Raw genomic sequence first — 23,024 nt, forward strand, 5'->3', positions numbered from 1 at the left:
ATCAAGTTAGGCAACTAAGAACTAAATACAATACATAAATACATATGTAGATTGTGTATGTGTGTGTGTTTGTTTGTTTGTTTTCAATAAATGGAAGCCAATTGTTGCAAAACTTTGTTTGTTGTTTATCACAATTTGAATGAAAATGAAAATTAAATGGCTGCATCCGAATTCGTTTCGATCTCCTCTTATCTTTTTGTTTTTTTTGTATAATTCTTTAACAATTTTCCAAATTTCGTTCGCTTTTCAATTTAATATATATATAATATTTTGTATATATGTTCATATATAGATGTGTGTAAATGTATATATATTGATTTTCTAACAATTTTGTTTTCCATGTTACGACGTGAAACCATTGTTGAGGCAACATTGTAAAGCTCAAAGGTGACAACACTTACATTCTAATTACACACTACTACATCTTAATGTGGGGCATGTGTGTAGGTGTATGGGTGTGTGTGTGTGTGTGTGTGATTAAAACTTAATGTGTATTTTAATGAATAATTAATGTTATTTAATATGTCGAAAATTGGCACATAACTCTGTATAAATCGTAAATCGTTGAAGGCTGCGCTGCGCCAATCAAAAAAAGAACTACTTACAACTCTATAAACAAATTACATGTAAATGTGTGTGTGTGTGTTGGTGTGTGCATATGTGGGTGTATTGCAGGCATGTGTGTGTTTATGATTGTGGGTCTTAGAGTATAAAATGTATTGTATTGTTAAGCTTAATAATTAATGCTAATGCAACTATTTATGCACTATTATTAATAGCAGGCTTACTTCTTGCCTGCTTCTGTGTGTGTGTTGTATTTACAAAAGGTGTGTATGTGTGTGTGTGTGTATGCTGGTCCCATGCGGCAGCTGCATTTGTTGCTCAGGTAAAGTTGTGGATGCGGGGGAAGTAAAAATGAGGGATTGGCTGATTGTCCTTGCTTGTCTTTGCCTGTCCTTTTGCTGCTTTGCCTTCTTAGACGCCGTCGCTTTCCATGGGCACCGCCTGCGAATGCTGTTGATGCTCCACAGTGGCATCCATGGGCCTTGGCGAGCCATCCTCCAGGCTGCGCTCCGACTTGGGCGAGAGCTGTTGCTCCGCATGCGTTGTCGTCGTCATCGTCATCGTCGTCGTCGTGATTGGCGTTGGCTCGTTGTAGCGTATCAGCTTGATGGTGGTCAGGCCGTCGGCATTGCGTATGAGCCTGCAAAGAGGTCCACATGGGATTAGCACAAATGCCTTTGGCTGTTTTTGTTGCATCGTGCTTACGGATAGCAATCCTCGTTGTTGTTGTTGTTATTGTTGACGCTATTGCTGTTGCTGCTCGCACTCTTGCTGCTCACACTCAAATCGGTGGGCTTCAGATCCTCGCCAGCGCTGTCCGAGCTCACGCCACCACCATTCTCCAGCTTCAGCGGATGGAACTGAAACTTGTCGCCCGTCTGTCCGGCAGCACCTGGCGTCAAACAGGCCACAGCCGCTGGTGAATTTGGTGGCGGTCCAGCGGCCGCAGCAGCCGCCGCATTAGCTGATAAATAGTGCATAAACAGCGGCGATGGTGGCTGCAAACCATATGCGGCAGCTGCAGCAGCGGCTGCCACCGCAGCAGCTGTGGGCAGACTCATGGGCGGACCATTCCGCGATGCAGGACGCTGTGGCGACTGCTGCAGTTGCTGTTGCTGCTGCTGTTGTTGTTGCTGCTGCTGCTGTTGTTGCGTCCAGTTGTTGGCTACAGCAGCTGGACTGCTGGGTGCCTGGTTGTTGCCCTGATTGGGCGTCGCTGGCGTTGCATTGACACCATTCGCTGGCGTCGTCGTTTGGCGCAACAGCGATATATTCTTGATGTTCTTCAGCTCGGTGGGATTACGCAGAAACTGATAGCAATGCCGTTCCCCCTGCACCTTGCGCAAGATGTTGACACGATAATAATAGCGCAGGGCGCGCGACATTTTGTCATAGTTCATCGACAAATGATTCTTCTGTATGCCCCACAGCTTGGCCAGACCGGCGGGGTCGACAATCTTGAAGACGCCCGTATCGCGGCATTTCCAGGCTATTAAATCGCTGTACTTCTGATTGCGATCGTTCAGCAGCTGTTGCAGAAAATCCCATAGCAGGCGGCCATCTGTAAGAGTAAGTGTTATCGATTAGTAAGTGATGTTGTTATCGACGTGTTTGAATAACGCGCCAAGTGGCGCCAGCTGTCGGCAATGAAACAATTTGAAAATGAAACGGGCAAACCAAAGCAGGGTTGGTGTGTTGCATATATAAATGTACCATTTCATAAATGTACCGTTTCATAAATGCACCATATGCTCGTCAGTTGTATTCAGTAAAGTACTAAAGTACCATGATTTGATATGTTATTTGTATTAAGTACTAAAGTACTCTTTTCGTTATACAAAATCTGTACCAATTAATAAATTTAGTTCTTTCTGCCAACAGTTGTAGTTTCAATATATAAAATTTTAACTTACTTGTATTTGGCTCCGAGTTCTCTGGGAAGAATTCACGCTTCGCTTTGTACATGTAACTGGGAGTCGTGGGCGCCGAGATGGAGCCGCCTCCAACTGAAGCTGGCACAGCACCAGCTGTGTTCTCCAGCGTCAGCTTCTGTGGCAACTGTTGCTGCTGTTGTTGTTGCTGCTGAGCGGCCTGTTGCTGTTGTTGTGCCGCCTGTTGCTGCTGCTGTTGCTGAGACCAGGAGTTGACAAAACTGTTGGTCAACTGCTGCGTCCAGTTGGGTTTCAGATCCTTGTGGATGGGTGTGCCAGGCGGACTGCCAGCGCTGTAGGAGAGCGCGCCACCTGGCAACGTATTCAGTTTGCTGCCATTCACATTATTGCTGCTGTTGTTGTTTGTTGCTGCTGATTCGGAGTACTCCTCATCGGAGTCGGAGTGATTGCTGCTGGCGCTGCTGATGCCCTTCATGGGTTGTACTCCGTTGCTGGCTGAGCTGCTGCCACTCGACGATGTGGCAGCTGCAGCGCTTGTCGTGGCTACCGATGATGCTGATGACGACGATGTGGTGGACGATGATGCAATGGAGACGCCACCATTTTGGGCATATGGCGTCGGCTGTGGCGGACTGCTGGCCTGCGAATCAACCGAAGGTGGCGGGCTAAGTGTCACGGAATTGGGCGCCATAAAATGATGCGCCGCCATATGAGCGGCGGCCGCCGAGCTGCTGCTATGGAAGGGATTGCTGCTGGGATCGGTTGGAGCATTCAATGGTGGCCAGGTGGGAGTCGGCGGATGACTGTGCGGCGACAACGGATAACGGCCGGTCGGCGTCACCGGACTGTTGGGTAAATGCCATTGCAGCATATGCGACTCAATGATGAGCATCTGGAGCACATTGTGGAGCACATCGCCAGCACCGGGACACCGATGACCAAAGTCAGCTCGGGTTAGCATACACAAGGCCTTGCCATTCATTTGGAAGAGATCAAAGTCGAGCTTATTCAGATCGAATTCGCGCACACAGAAGCGCAGAAAGACGAGCACATCGTCGCGACTCCAGAGCCGTGGATCCGACGGCAACGATGGGGGCAGTTGTGTCTTCAGTTCAGCCAATTGGCTGGATGGCGGTGGCGGGCAACGCCACATGACATCGGTCCAGATGTTTGGATTCAGTGATAGCTGTACTGGAAGCATTTTCATTTTGGACATGCAACGCGTTGGGGATGGAAATTTAGATCATGCCCAAAGCCACAAGATTCTTCGGATTAATCTGCAACAGAAAGAGAGCGCAAAAAAAGAATTTCGATTAGTTTTATGGCGCAAAAGGATGTGGGCATCAATCGACAATCGGCGATCGACTTCCGCCACTAAATAGCTGAGTACACACATCACCAAGATACACACATACGCACATTCACAGGCAGACAGACATTTGCGCATTCCAAGCAAATCAGATTTCTTAATAAACAAATAAGCTCCACAGGCAACGCATCCCGCAGCGACCGCAACAGTGAGAGAGGCAGAGAGCGCGAGAACAGCGCGTGAGTCAGAATCTATACACACACCAACACATTGACACGGTGAGTGCTCGCGTTCTCTCGTTCTCACCAACGCACACCCCCGCAGCCAATGATCCGAGCACACACGCTCCTTTTTCTTCCTCTACCTTTTGCATTGCATTCTATACCGATTTCGATGACAATTAACTGTCAAAACTTAAAAAAAACGATAACTCAGCGCAAGTGCAGCGCGATTATAGAAAACAAATATTGTAGCTGCTTGCCTTTTTGTTTTGTTTAATTATAATTGAAAATTTCTCAATATGGTAATTGCCATAAATGTATGCGTTGGCGGCGGCAGCTCTGCTTACGCTACTATGTTCCGGATGTATACAAAGCAAACACCGACAGCAAATAAATACATGAGCGCTGTACAAACATATAATATATATGTATGGATGTATGTATGTACATATATACAAATCGACAACACATGGAGCCCAGCACACACACACATGCGCATACACTTGCACATGCATGTGTAGTATCTTTAGCGTGATCAGTCGCTGTAAGATTTCAACATAAACGAATGTATTGATGCCGCTGCTGCTGCTGGGCAAGTGGTGAGGAGTTGGGGGTGTTTGTATGTATGTATGTGTGGCGAGGCGCTTTACGAAACTTGAAAGCCGTACCCATTTGCCCACTCGCAAGTCTGGGCTTGCCTTCTCCACCATCATATCAGTGCCAGCGGCTGCAGCAGACGTCGACGACGACAGCGGCGGCAAAAAGCAAACGGAAGTGCACATTCCATACACAAAACCCGTTTCCAACAGCAGCAGCAGCAATCTGGAGAAAGACGTTGGGGCAACAACGATGACGACTACGGCGACTAATAAATCCGCCAGTGGGTAAAGAGAGCAACAAGCCAATTTAAAGAAGCAACAACAGCACCCTGTATACTGGCCGTGATCAGACATTGCCCAGTCCCCACACACATACACTCATATGCATGTCACTCTCACACACGCTCAGACATTAAAATTTATCTCATCTCATGCTCTCGCTCTCACACAAGGCAGAAACTTCCTCATTCTCCGGGAAGCGTTTCAACAAGTGAGCGCGCAAAGAAATTTACTTAAAAGTTCAGACATTGAGACGTGCGCGCAAGCGAGATGGCAACTGCGACGACTGAGAGAGCGTGAATAATAAATATTGCTTGCCTGTCTTGTCTTATTGTTGTTGTTTGCGTTGAGCAAGAAGTAGGAGAAGACGCAGCCAGCAGGCACAACAGATGATGATAATGACTACGATGATGATGATGATCACTGCTTCTGCTTGTGTGTGTGTCTGTGTATATACATGAATATTTTATTGTGTACATGTCTTTTACTTAGAGGGGGTCTATTTGTTTTGTTTAAGAGGTGCTGCTGCCCTCTACTGATTATGAACACATACACAAGCATACATACATATGTATGTATGTATGTATATGTATGTGTCGACGATCCTACGTGTTATTTTGGTTGCCGCAACAACATATGGTTTAATTTGACTAAAATAAATTCATATATTGTACTACACACATGTTCGCTCGACGGGCAACGCGTACAACAAACAAATAAACATTCAACCAGTCGGTGGCACGTAGTAAAATGACAAATGAATGTTCATCATCCAACAACAGCAACAGCAACATAGTGAAAGAAGGCAAAAGCAGAACACAAAACGACGCACGCAATAAGAGAATACGAATATAAATACATACATACATGTGAATGTGTTTGTGTGTATTCTAAATCTCAGGCAGCAGCAGCGAAGAAGACGAGACGACGACGAAGGAGGCGCGGCTTGAAAACAGGCACAATAAGGGGCAACAAGGCACAGGTAGTTAGAGGTATGCGGATGATGGCGAACCGGTTTCAACGGAAATTACAAACGAAAATTATAAAACGATCAGTTTAGAAAAATGCCAGCAGCAGCCGCCACAGTCGATCTCCAAACAACAACAACGAATAAGAAATGTAAAAGGTAAAATCTCGTGAAAATGCAGCAGTGTGAGCGAGAAAGAAATGTCCGCATACTAGGAGGAATGCGTATGCATGTGTATGTGTGCGTGCAAAGAATTTTTGCTCGTGCAGAGAGAGATTTCCGCTTTTAGCGTATTTGGCGAATGCGATGGTTGGGCGTGGGATCGGAAATGAGTGTTGCAAAATGCCAACACATGGCAATCGTCCTGTACTATCGATAACAAATCGAAGCTGCCTAATTTAGTAATTTACATATACACTTAAAATGAAGGAATTTTTTTTAACTTGACGGCCTTGCGTTGCCTAATTAATTTTTCATCATGTTTTGATCAAATTTCATAAGTACTTTCTAAGTCTCTCTCCTTGCACTTAATACGACGTTTGATCTATCATGCAGCATGCAACAACAGTAACCATCCCCTCCACTTGATGCCACAGCAAAGTGCATCGTTATATAGTATGTTGCTGCGTCGCCAGAGAAGTTAATGAGTAATTTCCGTAGGCGCATCCTCCCTGGGGCAGAGAGACAAGATATCTGGTCTCTGGCTGTGCATCAAGTGGCTGTTGCAAGTTGCTGCTGCGCAGTTGTAAAGAGCGAAACGATGAGAAAATAAGAAAAATCTGATAACATAAAAAAGGCAGAAGCGACAGCCGCCACGGCGCATTAAGATTAACGGCCCAACAGGAGAGAAGGAAGGGATGTTGCCGATGCTCATGGTGATGGCGATGACGATGGCGATGCTGATGGTGCTGTTAATGATGGTCTCTGGTCTCTGCATTTGCAGCAGGTAGAGAGACGCAAAAGATGTGAGACGAGCTGAGAGGGGGAACGGATGGGAGATGAGAATAAGGAAATGCGTACCTGCGGATGCACTTTACATCTTCTTGTAGGACTTCTTGGAAACCCGCCCGATCTCAAATCTCAGAGTATATACACATACACACACTTGCAAAGGCAATGCACACAACAAAGCAGTCCCAACAACAACACAGTTGACATTTGATCTCTTTTATGAGGTCTTCTTTTCAGTTTTGTTTCGGATCTTTATTTTTTTTTTTCATTTGCAGGCTGAATTCTCAAGTGCTGTTGAGGAACAACAACCCTTATGGCTATAGAGGACCTTCGGGTCTCCCGCTTTTGTTGTCTTGATGATTTCAAGGGAAGCCATCGATCGTGTGTGTTGCACGTGTAGCTCAGGAAAAAAAACATAGGGCGAGATCGTGGAGTAGAAGATGCGGCAGTGAAGGAAATAAATCGTAGTAGAAGGAATACTAGTAGAAAAAATCGACGTAGTTGTCGAAGAATATGTATATGCGAATTCCACCGTATGTAGCAAGAATCGTACGCCATATTCCGGCATATCAAATACTCAATTAATAAGCACAAAAATTCAAAACCAAGTCAACGACCTGCTTTGCTTTATAACTGCTCAAAGAAACAGCAACAAGAACAACAACGATCGCTACAACAATGCTGAAGCATATATTTAAAGAAACAACAACTGGCACGTAGAGCTTGCTTCGCCTCGCTACAACTCCCCCGTTCCGCCCCGCGTCGAAAACCCGCTCTTAACCCAACCCCACACACATACACGTCCAGATATTGAGCTGATCATGCATAACAAGCGCGTGAGCGTGAGCTTTACGTATTGGAGCTCTTTTGGTATTAGTGATCATCGCATAAAAACCACATACTCGGACGAGTTGACTACGACAACGACTACGACGACGAAAAAAAAGACGCCAATTCCGGGTTCTTCTTCGCGCGATCGCGACAACAACAAAGACAGTTCCCCCTTCCCCTTCCCCAACACACTCTCTTCTTCTCTCGACAATTTTTGTCTAGATCGTCACTTTGCTGGTAGAATTGTTGATTTGTTGTTGCTGTTATTGTGTGTTTGGTTTAAGCGCCGTAGGCACTTTTTTGTGGAGCAACCGAAAGAAACCCCAAAGCCAGAAAACAGAACTCAAGCCACGATCACTGCGCGTCGATCAGCCAAACTCTTGAGCAAGCAAATCAATCATCGTTACGCACTTGGAGCTTGCGGTTGCCCAGCAGCAGCCGCCACAGCAGCAGCCGCCACAGCAGCAGAAGAAGCAGCCACTGAAGAAAGGCGGTTTAACCTGATCGCAACAACGATCGTTGGCCCCTTGCTCCCCCGAGGGGCGCTTTTGGGTTTTCTATAGAATTGTTGCTGCCACTAATGATCACAGATCCTCACACTTTAGTCAGTTATTAGTTTTTAGTAGTTGGAGATCACGCGACAAGATCTCGGCAACCCAAATATGTTCCGCATGTACTCTACATCATATATTTATATGGAAGATAGATTAGAGAAAACGCTTCAGCTGACCTCAAGCTAAATCCCCTCCCGAAAAAAACAACAACAGAGAACCCAATCTTTTATGATGTTCTTTTCATATACCCGCTAGCTGGAGGGTAAAGAAGGCTATATAAATTTTACACTAAATTGTTTTGTTGTATTTCTAGCAACAACAAAAAAATAGGTAGCGGGTATCTTAGAGTCGTGTACACTTAACTATAGCTTTCTTGTTTTGTTTTCTTGGGTTTTTGGGGGCACTACGTAGTGTCTATGTGTGTGTGTGTGTCTAGGCGTTACGTGCATGTTTGTTGTTCTAGAGATTCCAAGATTCAGCACTTGGAGCGCTCTTTGACTTTCTGCTGCCTCATTGTTCATCTTTATGCTTTGCGCATATCTTTTTTTTTGTGTTTTATTCGTTGTTTCTTTATAATGTGTTGTGTGCTGTGCTGTGTTGTGTTGTGTTGTGTGTGGGGGTTTGGGTCTCTAATGATATGAGGCACAGATATGCCGCCGACATATCTACAGACACACAACAGAAAGCTGAATACAAATGCTTAATGATATCAAACGTTCGATAACCTTTTGGTATTTTAATATGCAAACCGAAGCAGCAGCAGCAGCGTTGTTTTTTTTATGTTCATCATGATCAGCACAGCAGAGAATACAACACAACATTAGCATTAGTTGTGGAACAATAAAAGCACAGCATCATCATCAAATGATCATAACGATCGCCATCATGATCAGCATGATGATCGTCATCGTCATCGTCAACGGTAGCCACAACTACTATAAACTACCATCACATCTGAGTATCTTCTACCTACTCTCTCAAGCAGACCAATCATCGTAGTATTTGCCAGCGATGAGTTCATCAAACGCGCGAGCAGAGTTCACAATCGTTCGACTGCCACGCTTATTGTTCCTATGTATGTATGTGCAACAAGAGGCACATCAATGTTGCCACAGTCCGGAATAGATAGCGAGTGAGGGGCAGCGATGCGAAGGGACAACGCATCATTTGTGCCCATTACATTCAATTAGTCGTAACTGTTTGTTCCAACGTTTTTGCGATTTTCTCGCACTTGCAGCAATTCCCCCAACTCCTCCCCTGCACTCTCCACTCGTCTTTTGCTCCGCTTTAACCTAGTCTAACTTAATAAGGCCAGTTGTCGTCAGCAGTTGACTCTCATCATCATCAAGGGGTTGCTTGTCTTGATGTGTGAGTGTGACTGTGAGTGTGCCGCTTTTAAGGGGGTCGGGGTTAGGGTTCGGGGTCAATTGAGTTGGTTTCGATGCCACAGTCAGTTGCTTCCGTGTTTGGCATACCACAAAATTGCCATTAAGTAGAAGGCGGCGGAAAAAGGAGCTGCTTGGAAAGGCAGCAAGCAAATAAACAATATATAAAACACTTATTTTGACCATTAACTTGCGCTTTCTGTAATTGCTCTCCTAAAAACTTCCTCATTCTTTGCCTTGAAGACGCCCCTGAACCTTGTCCATCAAAACCTCATCTTTTTGTTGTTGTTCTTAGCGATAAGCAGCCACGCGGCAGGCCACTTGCTGCACCTCCTACTCCCCATGTGGGGTGGGGATGGGCGTGAAGCATTTCTTTTTTTTTTTTTGTGATATTTGTAAACTAGGATTACTTGTTGTCTTGGGGTGTCGACTCTTTTGATAGCAGTCATGATATGGACAAGCCCAGCGAGCGACAACAGATATATACAACATGTTCCGTTGTTTGCTTCTCTGTGAGAGTGTGTGTGTGTGTGTGAGTGTGTGCCACACTTCCACTATAAAGTTTAAATGTATTATGAAATGTTTACGATTTGCTTGAGTTCTTTTTCAGTAAGTTTATAACAAATATGCGCAGATAAGATAAGACGGCCAACTTATAGATATGCACAGACACAGTGAAAGATACAGCTACAGATACAGATACAAATGCAGATACAGATAGAGTTGTGGTCGTAGTCGTGGTCGAAGAAGGCAGCTGCTATATTTGCTTGTTGTCGTTGCCCGTTTGGTTATTGACTTCCTGCTCTGCTCCTCCACCTCTTTCTTCTGCCATGCCCCCGTTGTAGTTCTCTCTCTCTCTCTCTTTCTCTCGACTACGCTTAACTTGGCCAATTGATCTAGACAAGCGAGTCAGCTTCCTGTAGCGCAAAAAATGGTCAATTAGATCAGCGCCTCGGCACGGATGTGGCCGAAGCAAGCAAGCTGGCCAACGAAAGAATGTGATAGTCAAATACGTTCGCTCGACTATGAGATACTCGGCAAATGTATTTTGTGAAATTTCACGAAGAATGTACATATGCGAAAGGAAGCAGCTTCAGCTTTACTTGCAAATTTAACTTATTAGTAAGTACCTTAACATTGATTTTCATATTAAATTTGAAAATTAAAATAAGTTCAAGCTTAAGCTTGTACACAAAAAAGAAAAGAAAAGTTAATCTTCAAACTTAACTTGTAATACCCTTCAATCTTTTAAGTTTCAGGTATAACTATCGCCAAGTGCATGCCAAGACCGAGTCCAGTCCAATGCAAGACGCAGCCAAGTCCAAGTCAAGTTGACTCAGTCGTGTTGTGAGTCGCTGTCTCCTCGCTATCTCTGCTGTGTTGTATACGTATACATACATACATATATATATGTATATATTTATATATATCTGTGGTCTCTATCTAAACCGGTAGTTAGTATTTGCGCTAGTAATCAAGCACATTGCTTGAATCTAGGCATGCATGGAGCCAGCTACGTTTCCTCCCCACCATCACACCTCCCTGCCCTTGTCTTGTCTTCTTCTTCTTCTTGTTCCCCCTTCTTTTGAGCAGCAGCTCAGAACTTTGGCTTGATCTGATCGCACAGCTCGTTTTGTTCGCTCTACAGTCTATAGACAACGACGATGACGACGATCGCGCCTCGCATCTTAATTACAGAGCGCAATGCAAAAAGCTGAAACTGACAAAAGCGAACTAACAAAACCCGACTTGGAGTTACCCTCTGGAATTATCAGAATAGTTACACAAATAATTGAGCTGCAATTAGCATTGAAAGTTGAATACCTGGCATTATTCTTCACGATTTTAGGAGATATTAAAAATATGAAAAAAAGTAAACACATAATTGGTTTTGCCACGCCCCTTTCGTTGGCGATACACGCTTCAATTGCATTTACAGGGTATCGTAATGAGTGTGAAACAAAAACAAAGCGCCTGCTAAAACCTGAATTGTAAAAAGCGTTCTAAGCGAGCGCGGAGCGTGGAACGTAAAACATTTTGCGCGTTTTGCGCTGGAAAGACACTTAATAAATGCGGAAGCGGATGTTCGCAAAGGCAGAGACAGAGGCAGAGGCATAGAGTGAGAAGCGAACGAACCAAAGCAACAACCACTATGAATACGACTTGGAATACAACTAGTATTCGACTACTATAATCACAATCAAGTCAGGCAGGCAGACGAGCAGGAGGAGGAGCTTTTGGGGTTAACTGCTCGCTCGCACAAAGATTCTGCCAACAAGTTCTACAACAAGCCAACACAGTAATTGGATCGATTCACTTCCTCAGCTAATGCCAAAGGAAGTACGCTCTACAGCAAACACAAGTCAATGTCTGATGCGTAATTTTTTGTTAGAAGCACTTCACAGGAAATTGCCAAAAAACAAAATAAAAACATCATTGCAAAATCGCTTCTAAAAATAGAGAAATTCCACCTGGGAGGAAGAAACTTCAATTGTACTTTGTACTTATCTTTTGGAAAGACCCAAGTGAACTAAGTGTGGCAGACATCGAATCGAATCACATCAGCGCCCATTGCATTGCGCATCGCAATCGCAATCATTGGGAATGGGAATGGGAAGTAAATGACGAGTATTGTCTTGACATGCGATACGCGCACAGACATAAATTATTGATTAAATGAAAACACAATCATTACAAGAACCGAAACAACAACAACAGCTATTTCTTACCTCCCCTCTACACCCACAACAGCAGTGCGATAATGTCTAACAACAGTTCAACATGAGATCGTCTAACTGTTGCAGTTGAGGAATTCAGGAAGCGATCAGTCTCAGTCACACAATCTTAATCGCAGTCATAGATTACAGCGCTTTCAATTATTTACGAACTATGTATATGGGGAAGTCATTTGTTACACTCGATCTTTGTTTTCTCCCCACAGCGCAAACATCTTTCTCTTGACGACCCAATTGATCTTGGATGCTGATACAGAGATACTTGAGATCACTTTTAATTACAAGTATAATCTTTTGCAGTTGCATTCTGTTCACTAAGAAGCTCTTTCGCAGATACTCCCAAATGATCTTCCTTTTCTGCTAATAATTTCCTCTTTTCAATGATCATTTGAATATATTTCCCCAGTTCTATGCTCCTTTTGTAAGCGATATAATGGGAATTTCTAAAGAAATATCATCCACAGTTAGGTGCAGATTCAATTCTCGCTGTTTGCAATTGTAGGAAGCGGAATTGTGGATGAACCTAGTCATCTATTTTAGCTAATTCTAAAATTTTTAGCAAGCTCAACATTTTGATGACATTTGTCATAAAATTCAAGCGAATGCGCGACAACGTCAATTCCAAGTGTCAAATGAATAAACAACAACAACAACAAGAACAAGAACAGCAGTAACAGCAACAACAATAGACCCGAGGCAATTGCTAAGAAGCTGACGACACAACGACCCAACAACAAGTGCGGACTTCGGGGGGCTTCGAGTCCGAGTGCTTGATTCGGTTGGGGAAATGTGAACATAAAGAGCTGGGGGCGTAGCAAACAGAGAGAAAGAGCAAGATACAGCAAGAGAGATAGTAGAAGAGAGTGTGCGAGTGAGAGCGACAGCTAGAAGACAGAGATTATATTATTATAATTTCCAAGTAAAGCAAACAGAATGAAAACAAACAACAAATTGACACGAACATCACGTAGCAGGCAGCAAAAAAGAAAAAAGAAAAAAAAAAAGTGTGCTGTGAAGGAGCCAAAAGGCTTGGCCGCAGCTTCTAGAGAAGATGATGACGCCACCAGAAGTGATGATGATGATGCTCAAAGATGTTGATGATGATGAAGAGAAGTAGGATGTTTGCTATTGTCGCCAAATTCCATAATTAGCAAATGGTCTAAACATGCGACACGTGGCCTGTGGCAATGCGGCAAACAGTAAGCAGCAACTTGAAGTTGCAAGACGCTCTATTAGAGGCAAAACGTCACAATAGTCGTAGTTGCTTAATTGTGAGTGCAACTCATTAGATTAACTTAGCCACGTTCCACTCGAGCACTCTGTGGCTCTCACAGTTCTTTCTTTCAATTCTTTGCAGTCTCCCCCGAGGCTTATCATAGAGCTTGACTCACAGTCGCCCCCTCCTCATTTTTCTCGCTGCTTATTTTTATAATTATCATTTCATTATTATTATATGGTTATATTCTGTTGTTATTCTTGTTTATATGCAAGCACTCGACTTTAGCTTTGTTAGCGATGATGATGATGATGATGATGATGAACTCGCTGCTGCCTCTCTATCTATCTTCCTGCTCGTCTTCTATATTCCCCGTCTCGCTTGCTCTCGCTGGCTACGATAGACGCCTTGTTTTAATTTTTATTGCTGATATCAGCTATAAACTGCTATGGGGAAATGCAATAAAATAATAGCAAAATAACAACAGCTGTTAAAAGTGCAACGAACAAATCTCAATTCAAAAGGGTGCTTAGAAACAACTATATAGATCTATATATGTATGTATGCACTTGTCTATAGAGTCTATAGAGGAACACGTAGCAACCAGCTGCAGTCAAGAACTGCATCCGCTTATGACGTCGTCTGTCTCGAGATTAGAGAGGCAATCGCAATATTGTAAGGCAAACAACAGTTTCACTTTAACATAACATAAAATGTTAATGTCGACGCACCCACTGTTAACAGCAGCACATAACATAATGTTAAGAGTCGCGCAACTGTTAACGATAATCAAAAATTTGGCATTTCGAAAGCATAAAATGACTATTGAAATATTTAAGCAAATGTGCGCGTTTTTATAAAGTCAGCTGGTTCTTTAGAATTCCACCATTCGATGAAATTTAAATTTTTCGCATAAACTCATTATCAATTTTGGGCTTATCTGACCACATGCTTAATAATAACAATAATGCCAACGACTAATCAGTCACCTTTGGAATTTGTAGAGTATTTTTAAATATGCGCAATGATGGTCAGCAATAATTCAAGAGTCCTTCCCATTCCTTGTCCCTGACATAATGCCTGCTTTTGATCGAGTTTATTGAACACAACACAACACAACTCAAATACAAATACACAAATACAAATTGATATATGTGTACTTATCACGATTATGTGTGTGATGGCTTTAAGTTCAAGTGCTCATATTTTTTTTGATGGCTTCCTATTGGCGCAGCGTTTGTATTTCCAAATCTCTGAGTTGAATATTGTTGTATATATATAGAGCTATAATTGAACACAGGCACCAACAATATTAGTTCCCACTTGTGAACTGCGATATGATTAAAGAAATTGTACGATTGTTTTTTTTTTTTTTTTGTCTGTGCTACCCTAAGCTAAGGCATTTTAATTCGTCAACGACGTTCGTCACAACTAAACCTAATAAATTGGATACTATTTTCATTCATCAAAAGTAAAAGAGATAAAAATGCGATATTATATTATTAAATTGATAGTTTTACTAATTAATTTGAATACTGCGAAATAAAGTCACAAGACTGCAGCATAATTGAGTAGGGTATTTCGACCCAAAAGAGATATCTATTGTTCTGCCCATTGTGATTTGTTTCGTCTATAAATAAATAATGAAAATAATTTAAATTTACAAGTGCTGCGTAATCGTCATTGTATAAACAATAACAGCTGCAAAACATAAACTAGACCAAGTGCAAGGGTATCGAGAGGTGAGTTCCACCACAACAAATACAACCATAGAGCAATTGATTATGATTAGCACTATATCGAGGTATACGAGGCATTCTCGATTATCACTCGAAACTCCCGAGACATCGAAACCGAGCTGCAATTAAATATATACCGTTGTGCTGACGTCATTTCCGGTTAGTGCAGCCCCCCCTTCCTCACTTCCATAGCCACAATCATTCTTGCAAACCAACAATAAACTCCTTCTACTATATTGCTCCCCCTAATATTGCGACTTCTCTTCCTCCCTCTGTGTGTTTCTCTTGCCCGCGAGTCAAGCGATTTTCGTTCCGTGTTTCGCCCCAACTGGGAATTTGCAGCTCTTCCACTTGACGCTCTTATCGAACATTTGCCGCGATTACGATAGGAACTCACACACAAACTCACACTTCTACTCTCGTTGATAGTGTGTGGGCAACGCATTTCCTTATCAATGCTATCGGGCGCCGAAATCAAATTGATTTATGAACGATTTGCCAGTGCCAAAAATACAATTATATATAAATACAAATACTCATATACTACAACCATATACTCGCTACAACCATAATATAATATACATATAATAGAAATTTCTATTATATGAATTGGTGTTTTTGTAGTCGAAATTCACTTTGAGGACCGCCCGGGTAGCTTTGGAGTGGCAGCTTCTTCTTAAGGGTGCAGCTCAGCTGCAATCTTTTTGTTTCATCTTTACTTATATTGTATTGCGCTCGCTGCGTTTCGAGTGTTGTCGCTTTTCTTCCTTCCGCTGTGCCAGTCAGTTTCCACGAAAAATGTCAGGAAAAACAGTCACAGTCTCTCGAGGTTCATTGTGAATTCGTTGCGGTCAGCAAGGGGGCGTTTCGAGGTCGTAGCACTTGAGCACTCAACAATTAATAGCAGGAGGAGTGCGGACCAGACCACCTACAGTTTGTCGGGTCATTGTTCAACAGGTAAGATAAGACCGGCTTAGCCGGTCTCTAGGATATCCGAGATGCATTCTCAGAGACTCAGCACTTTAAGTAGGTAACAGTAAAACGCATTTCTAATGCACTTCAATGTCCTGTTCTGTCTGACTGTCTGTCCATTGATCTAAACACGTATATCTGTGGCATTGGAAACGCTTCAGCTACCAAATTTGCTGAGAGTACTCTAATAGGCTTCACACTGTTCAGGTTGAAGTTTTACGGAACCATTTTCCAAGATAATAGCTATATTAAACAATTCTACAAATCTCAACACGATAGCATAATATCTACACTCATAGTTACTGCATAACTCAGAGTCGAGCACACTTTGTCGCGTAACATTGCTAGTCTTGACACTTGACTGACTGATAAAGCAGTAGGAAGGAAAGGTCTACGTCCGGACTGATCATAAAAAGTGCATTGCAGGTGCATTGCATTCACAGCTATGACGCTGGCGATAGACAGATATGAACGACACCCAACTTCCTTTTCGGTCATTACGACATCGTTGGTTTCGTACTCCAAATTCACATATACTGACTGTTAGTGTTACGTTGTACGTTGAAAACCACGCAATGCAACATCGCGTTGCACACCCCGCTGTCCCACCAGTCCTGGGAGCTTGTCCAGTTCAATAGGTTTAGTTAGACATGCGCCGTAGAAGAGAAGAAAGAAATAAAATTACCTAATTGTGTTGCATCGACAAACGGCACCAGCAACAAGCAACAACAGCGACTTTTCCACAACATTACACTACTCCACTTCTTGCTTCAGCACGCCACCAAAAAGATCGCTCCCTCCAGTGGAGTGTGAGTGTGCCACACAACGTACGAAAAGGAAAAAGAAAATGTGCCAAGCAAAACGGCAAAATGTGGCGCATTTTTTGTGCTCTTTTCGCTTCGCTGTTGACTATGTTGTTCGTTTCTTTCTTTCTCTTTGGCGTAGTTAGATAATAGGCAACAGCAACAGCAACAGAAACAACAAGGCAGCACCGTTAATGCTACACCAAGATACACCAACCAAGCTGAACCCCGAAAGCCATTTAGTTGTTGTTGGTGCCGTTGCAGTTGTTGTGTCGGCGGTATAACTCAAGCAAGACTTCCTATATTTTGAAACACGTTACGTTACGTTCGTAACATAATTCACACAACAGGTTACCCACGATCGCAAGTCTCCAACATAGCAACAACAACAACTCGACAACTGCTCACATTTCACATGGCGAGAGTTTTGTAGACTCTGCGCAAACGGCCTTTGCTGGGAAAAATGTGTGAGTGTGAGTGTGTGTGTGTGCAGGGATATTATGGAAGCTTATGGCACTGACAAATTGTCAGATTGCCGTCACAAAGACAACTTCCCAATAAACTCAACTCAGCCACACATTCTTTAGAGCTGCATCTACATTTCCGCTTTATGGTTAGAGCTTATCTGCCCGTATTGAGGCTTGTTACATAAATTTGCGCAATTTTATTATACCCTTCTTATGGTCGCATAAAAAAGGTAATAAGCTTAACTGTTGTGGTAGAGGGAGCTTAAAGCTTTTTTCGCACGATCAACAGCGTTGTCTGGAGATGAAAGATAGCCGGCACACACATTGACACGCATTCATGCGATTCCAGCCAGATAGTGTAACAAACTAGTGTAGACTTTCATCGGAGACAGCATAAATGGATGCTGCGTATGTGTGTGTGTGTGTGGCCGCTAAACATTTATGGCAAATTCAGGTTAGTGTGATTTTGTGCACTATAAAATGGGTCGTCGTTGTTGTTGGCCGCACAAGTGGCTGCCATAATGCTGCTAGCTGCTATTCGGGGTGTAAAGTGAGGGCGTGGAACGTGTTATGGCGCATGATGTTCACACAATTCGTGAATGCATGTGTGTATGAGTAGAGCACATTGCAAAACATCAATATAGCACACATCAACAGCTCCAACAACAACAATAGCTACATCTGTGTTGGCGATAACAACACGCAGCAAGAAACTCAAACAACAACAACACCAACTACGAATAGCAAGCAAATACAATTGCTATGTGCGCTACTTCCGCATGCAAGTTTAAACAACTAAAAGTCATCGGCGTCAGCAAAAATAATAAAAACAAAAACTACGGCAGCTACAGCTAAAGACGGCGACGACTCATTCTCAATGCACTTTGCATGCATGTGTGCATTTGAGTATGTGTGTGCGAGTGTGACTCAAAGAGAGCGCAAAGCGAAAGAGGAAGAAGTAGAAGAGCCTCACAGCTGCCAAGCCCCAACAATGCACACACAAACATTGAGTGAGAGAGCCTTAAGCCCTTTTAGTCGCAGATCATTTTGATTTTATACAACAATGAGAGAGAGAGAGAGAGCTAACATACAGCGTCGTCACAATGCTTTACTTTTCACTAATGTTGTTGCTGGGCATTTTCTTGCTCTATCTGATGCCTTTGCCTTCGCCTCCTCCTTCTACCTGCTGCGATCAACACTTTTTATACCTGTTTGCTAGTCTCCCCTTCCCACTCCACCCCCTTTGTCATGTTATGGCTGCTCTAGCATGGCATACATACATGCATTTGGAATTGTATGTGTGTGGATTTGTGAGCTAGCCTGTATGTGTACGTTTGTTTCCCCAATTGCCATGCCATGCTGGTGACCCGACAGATCGTCGTCGTCATCTGTGTATTGGCGACGCTCTCTTTCGTGTTTTTGCTTCCGTACAAACTTTTCGCTCTTGCTTCTTACGTCGCGCGCACGTCTCTTACGTTGCCGTTGCCACACACTCACCCGTTACGTCGTTTGTGGAGCAATGCGGAAGTGAATTTAATTTATTGTATTTACGCTGGCTTTTTGCTGCTGCCACACAGACGACGCAAACAGACAGACAGACAGACACAGAGAACCAGGAAAGTTAACGGGTCTAGAAATCCATAAAAATCGCTGCTGCTATTGCTTTTCAGCTGGAAAGATTTCTGTTTGTCTGCTATATATGTATGTGTATTTATGTCTACATAGATATTTCAACGATTTGTTTCGTTTTTCGCTAATTGGAGAGCCAAGCATGTTAAATAAATAACACGCAAGACTCACACACACACTCATAATCAAATTTATCGACGGAAATCTGTGAAAGGGTGGAGACGCCAGAGTGTAGACTGATGTGGAGAGAGAGCACTGTGCGTGTGTGGGGGGACACGATCAGCATGATCAGGTGTGCTGCCTGCCTTCCTTTTTTTTGTTTTTGCCTTTTGCAGCCGCCACCCAAACAGCAGTAGAGCTTTTCGTCTACGCGATGTCTGTGTGTGTTAGTGTGTGCTGCTGCTGTGTGTATGTGTGTGTGTAGCTAAACCAGAAGCAGGAACTGTTGGCTGATTCGTTTCAGCTGCGCGGCGACAACAGCGCTAACGTTGACAGCGACTGCGACTGCGACGTTGACTGCAGCAGCAGGCGAACAAATAAACACAATTCTGCTGTTTTTTTTTTTTTTTTAGCAGCGGGTTCGTTTGCGATAAGATTTCGCTGACGTGCGCTTCGGCAGCAGCAGCAGCAACTGCCAAAGCGAAGCAACATCAACCTAATTGGAGCTTAACGCTCCGCTTTTGTTTCACTTCCATAGAAAAAGTGCATGCAACAAGAGACCCGTCGAACCAAGTCAAAACCCCCATATACATATATAATATATAACCAAGCAAACCAAAGAAGAAGCTTAAGATTTGCCTCCGATACAGTTCACCACATTTACTACGGATGGGTAATTTGTAATTAACAGTCGACTATGTTCAAATACGGGAAGACGGGGAATCATTCAAATGGCTAATGCAACGGCTTATTGTAACAATTAGAATAACTAACATTTCTAGGTTATGTATCCACATAATTGATCGGTAAATATTATTCCACCGAGGTGTGAAAACTACCTCGATAAAGACAACTTTTGACGAATGCAAAAAAAAATATGATTTTGCGTTTATTTTTATATTTTGCACTTCAAGATTGAGATAAAACAACAAAACCAGAAATATATAAATTTGTAGTTTGTAGTACAAGTCAGAGAGATAAAGATAAAGTGCCCTGCGCTAATGCTGTAAAGTAGTTCAACAACTAAACGATGAAATAATCTTGGACGCAAAGGGAATTATAATTTGTTGACCTCAACTAAGGCAGAGAGCGAGAAAAAAGAACTAAGAAAACGTTGTAAATGTCAGAGCATGACAGAAACAATAAAACGAATTGTACAATCCCAAAGATTAGCGTTAACATTTATCAACTGTTTTCTTCTTGTTATTATGCTTGAACGTGTGTGGAGCGTGAAAGAGGAGGGCCAAGAAAGGGGTAACGGGGGAGGCAGATGAACAGATTTATGTTTTATATTACGAGTGCGATATGAAAAGAAACATATGCTGCGAAGCTGAGAGAGGTCAGAAATTGTACAAGCAAATCGTTGTGTACAACAAAATATTGTAAGAAAAAAAAAAACAAGAAAAGAAAATGGTACAATTTTCGTGGCTTACCTGTTTGCTTTAGCTCCACTGTGCCGTGACGTAGTTCCTTGTTGTTGTAATACTTGTTGTCTGTTTTTCTGTCGTTCTTTAAGCTTTAAGCTTTTTAGCGACAGCGCAACGCGGAAGCGGATATGTTGTCCAGATCCAGAGAATACGCTTGTTGCTATTGCTAGTGTTGTTGTGGTTGTTATTGCCGGACAACTACAACTGCTGCACTAAGACGTAACGTAACGTAACGTGTGGCGTTATCGTCACGCAACGCAATGCATGCACTTTGTTGCTGCTGCTTGCTTTGCTGATTTCCTGGTTCTGCTTTTTCCTGCTGCTGTCAAGTGGCCATTGTGGAGACTCACTTCTGGAGATAGGTAGAGCAATCCTATGTATATGTGTGTGTGTGTGTGTGTCTCTTAAATTTGCTTCATGTGATGTTTCTTATTTGCCATGGCGCGCAGAGCAAACAAAAACAAAATGAAACAAAACGCAACAACAAAACGTTGGCCGGCTTTGACGTTGGCCGGCTTTGGCAGCAGCAACGACAGCCACAAAGAACCTAAAAAGTACTTCCGTCTGTTCCTGTCTCACACACACACATGTAAAACACACGCGCGTACACGGACGAGCGAAGGAGAGAGAATGACGGTCGCGATGCACTTGTGCTGCGTCTGTGTTTTTTGTTGTTTCTTTTAGCTTGGGCCCTTTTCACGTTTCACGTTGCGCTTACGTCGCCTTACTACGTTATGCTACAAGCGCGCACACAACGACAACAACAATGCTATAATAATCTGCTTCCTTTTTTCACTTGAACATGTTTTGTTTTTGTTGTTTCCCAAGTTTTTTTTTGTTTATTTCGCTTGTATTTTTATTTGTCGAGTACAACCACAAAAACAGAAAACTTGGCGCATACACAGTTATTTTTTTTATTTTTTATTTCTATGCTTTGATTCTCGTTCTTGTCGTCGGCTTTTCTTCCACAATTGTTGTTGGTTTTTGCTTTTTCTCTTTTCAATTTCAATTTCTTGCTTGTTATGTTTTGATTTCAATATCAAGATGTTTATTTATTTTGCGAACACTTGTTTATTTAGTAACGCTGCGGGCATTGAATCAAATTCAATGCGTTAAATACAATATTTTTGCACAATTACAATTCGGGAATTATTATTTTTGATTGTACAACAAATTTTTCATTTACTTTTTTTTTTGTTCCGCAGCAACACGTCCGCTCACCACGAAAGTTTCTTACGTTGTGACTCAAAACACAAGCAAGTAAGAAATAAACTGAGACCGCGCGCGCCAAGAGAGCGGAGCATGCGCATTTTTGAGTAAATGGAAAAGAGAGAGAGAGAGACCGTACAACAATGAGAGGCGGCCATAAAGACGACGGCATTTTTTAAGAGTGCGCTCAAATCGTTAGTGTGTAAGAGAGAAAGGTTAAGACAAACACAAGAATTTAATTTATTATTTTATTTGTATGTTCTTCTTCTTGCACACAATATTTCTTCCGAATATTTGCACGTTGTTTATTTCCTTTTACTATGTGTGTGCAATACATACATATATTTTATACATTTTATGTGAGGTTAAACACAGGTGAACAACGCTTCTTGATTGTTGATTGAGATGCGGCATCTTGCAATTGTCAAAGTTGAAGAATTATTAATTTGCATAATTATTACTATACACGCGTCTTATTATTGTAATTATGTATGTAGATACATATGTTTAATAATCACATGATAAACGCTTACGTTGTGAAATTGTTTGAAATTAAAAAAGGAAAATAAAACAAATCTTATTTCGTTTGTTTTGAATTAGTGTAGGCGATACGCGTGGGCGCCGATTGACTTGTTAATCAGTCAGCGATAAAACTTGATACAATCGTTTATCGATGATGAGCTAATAGAGGTGGGTTGTTTTTAGTATTGTTTGTTTGGTCTAATCGGACGGACAGCCGGAGAAATGGGCGGGACATGCCCATAATAAATAAATAACTTTTGTGTGGACCCTAAAGAAAACCAGTCGAGCAATCTTTAATTACTTGAACTGTTTGGATTGCGAGGTGCAGCACGACATTTCCGCTTGGTGAGTCTTCAAAACTCTTTTTCCCTACATAAATTAATGTTGGCCAGCGCAAAAGAAGAGAGCGAATGTGTGCGAGAGTGAGAGGGGACGACAGGTTGCCATAAAAAAGAGGCAAAAGATGCGCTCAGCTGCGTTGCACTGCATCCGCTTGAGTTTGAGTTTAAGTTGAGTTGTGTTGCGTTTTGTTTTTGTTTCATTTTAAGTTCGTTAACCAGTTTCCCTAAACATCGTTGACATTTGAAGTCAAAT

The 23,024-nt window shown here is 42.5% G+C and overlaps 1 protein-coding gene across 1 annotated transcript; it reads right to left on the bottom strand.

Moving 5' to 3' along the window:
* Window positions 1-188: 188 nt before the first annotated feature.
* Window positions 189-21,938, bottom strand: LOC133844371 (ets DNA-binding protein pokkuri). The gene is made up of 4 exons (XM_062278326.1): window positions 20,706-21,938; window positions 2,478-3,733; window positions 1,270-2,125; window positions 189-1,204 (listed from the first exon to the last, which is right to left on the bottom strand). Exons 2-4 carry the CDS (start codon window positions 3,670-3,672, stop codon window positions 976-978), a joined length of 2,280 nt encoding a protein of 759 aa, XP_062134310.1. The 5' UTR covers window positions 3,673-3,733; window positions 20,706-21,938; the 3' UTR covers window positions 189-975.
* Window positions 21,939-23,024: the final 1,086 nt, after the last annotated feature.

This window comes from Drosophila sulfurigaster, chromosome 2L (assembly GCF_023558435.1).
Source record: "Drosophila sulfurigaster albostrigata strain 15112-1811.04 chromosome 2L, ASM2355843v2, whole genome shotgun sequence".
NCBI lineage: Eukaryota > Metazoa > Arthropoda > Insecta > Diptera > Drosophilidae > Drosophila > Drosophila sulfurigaster.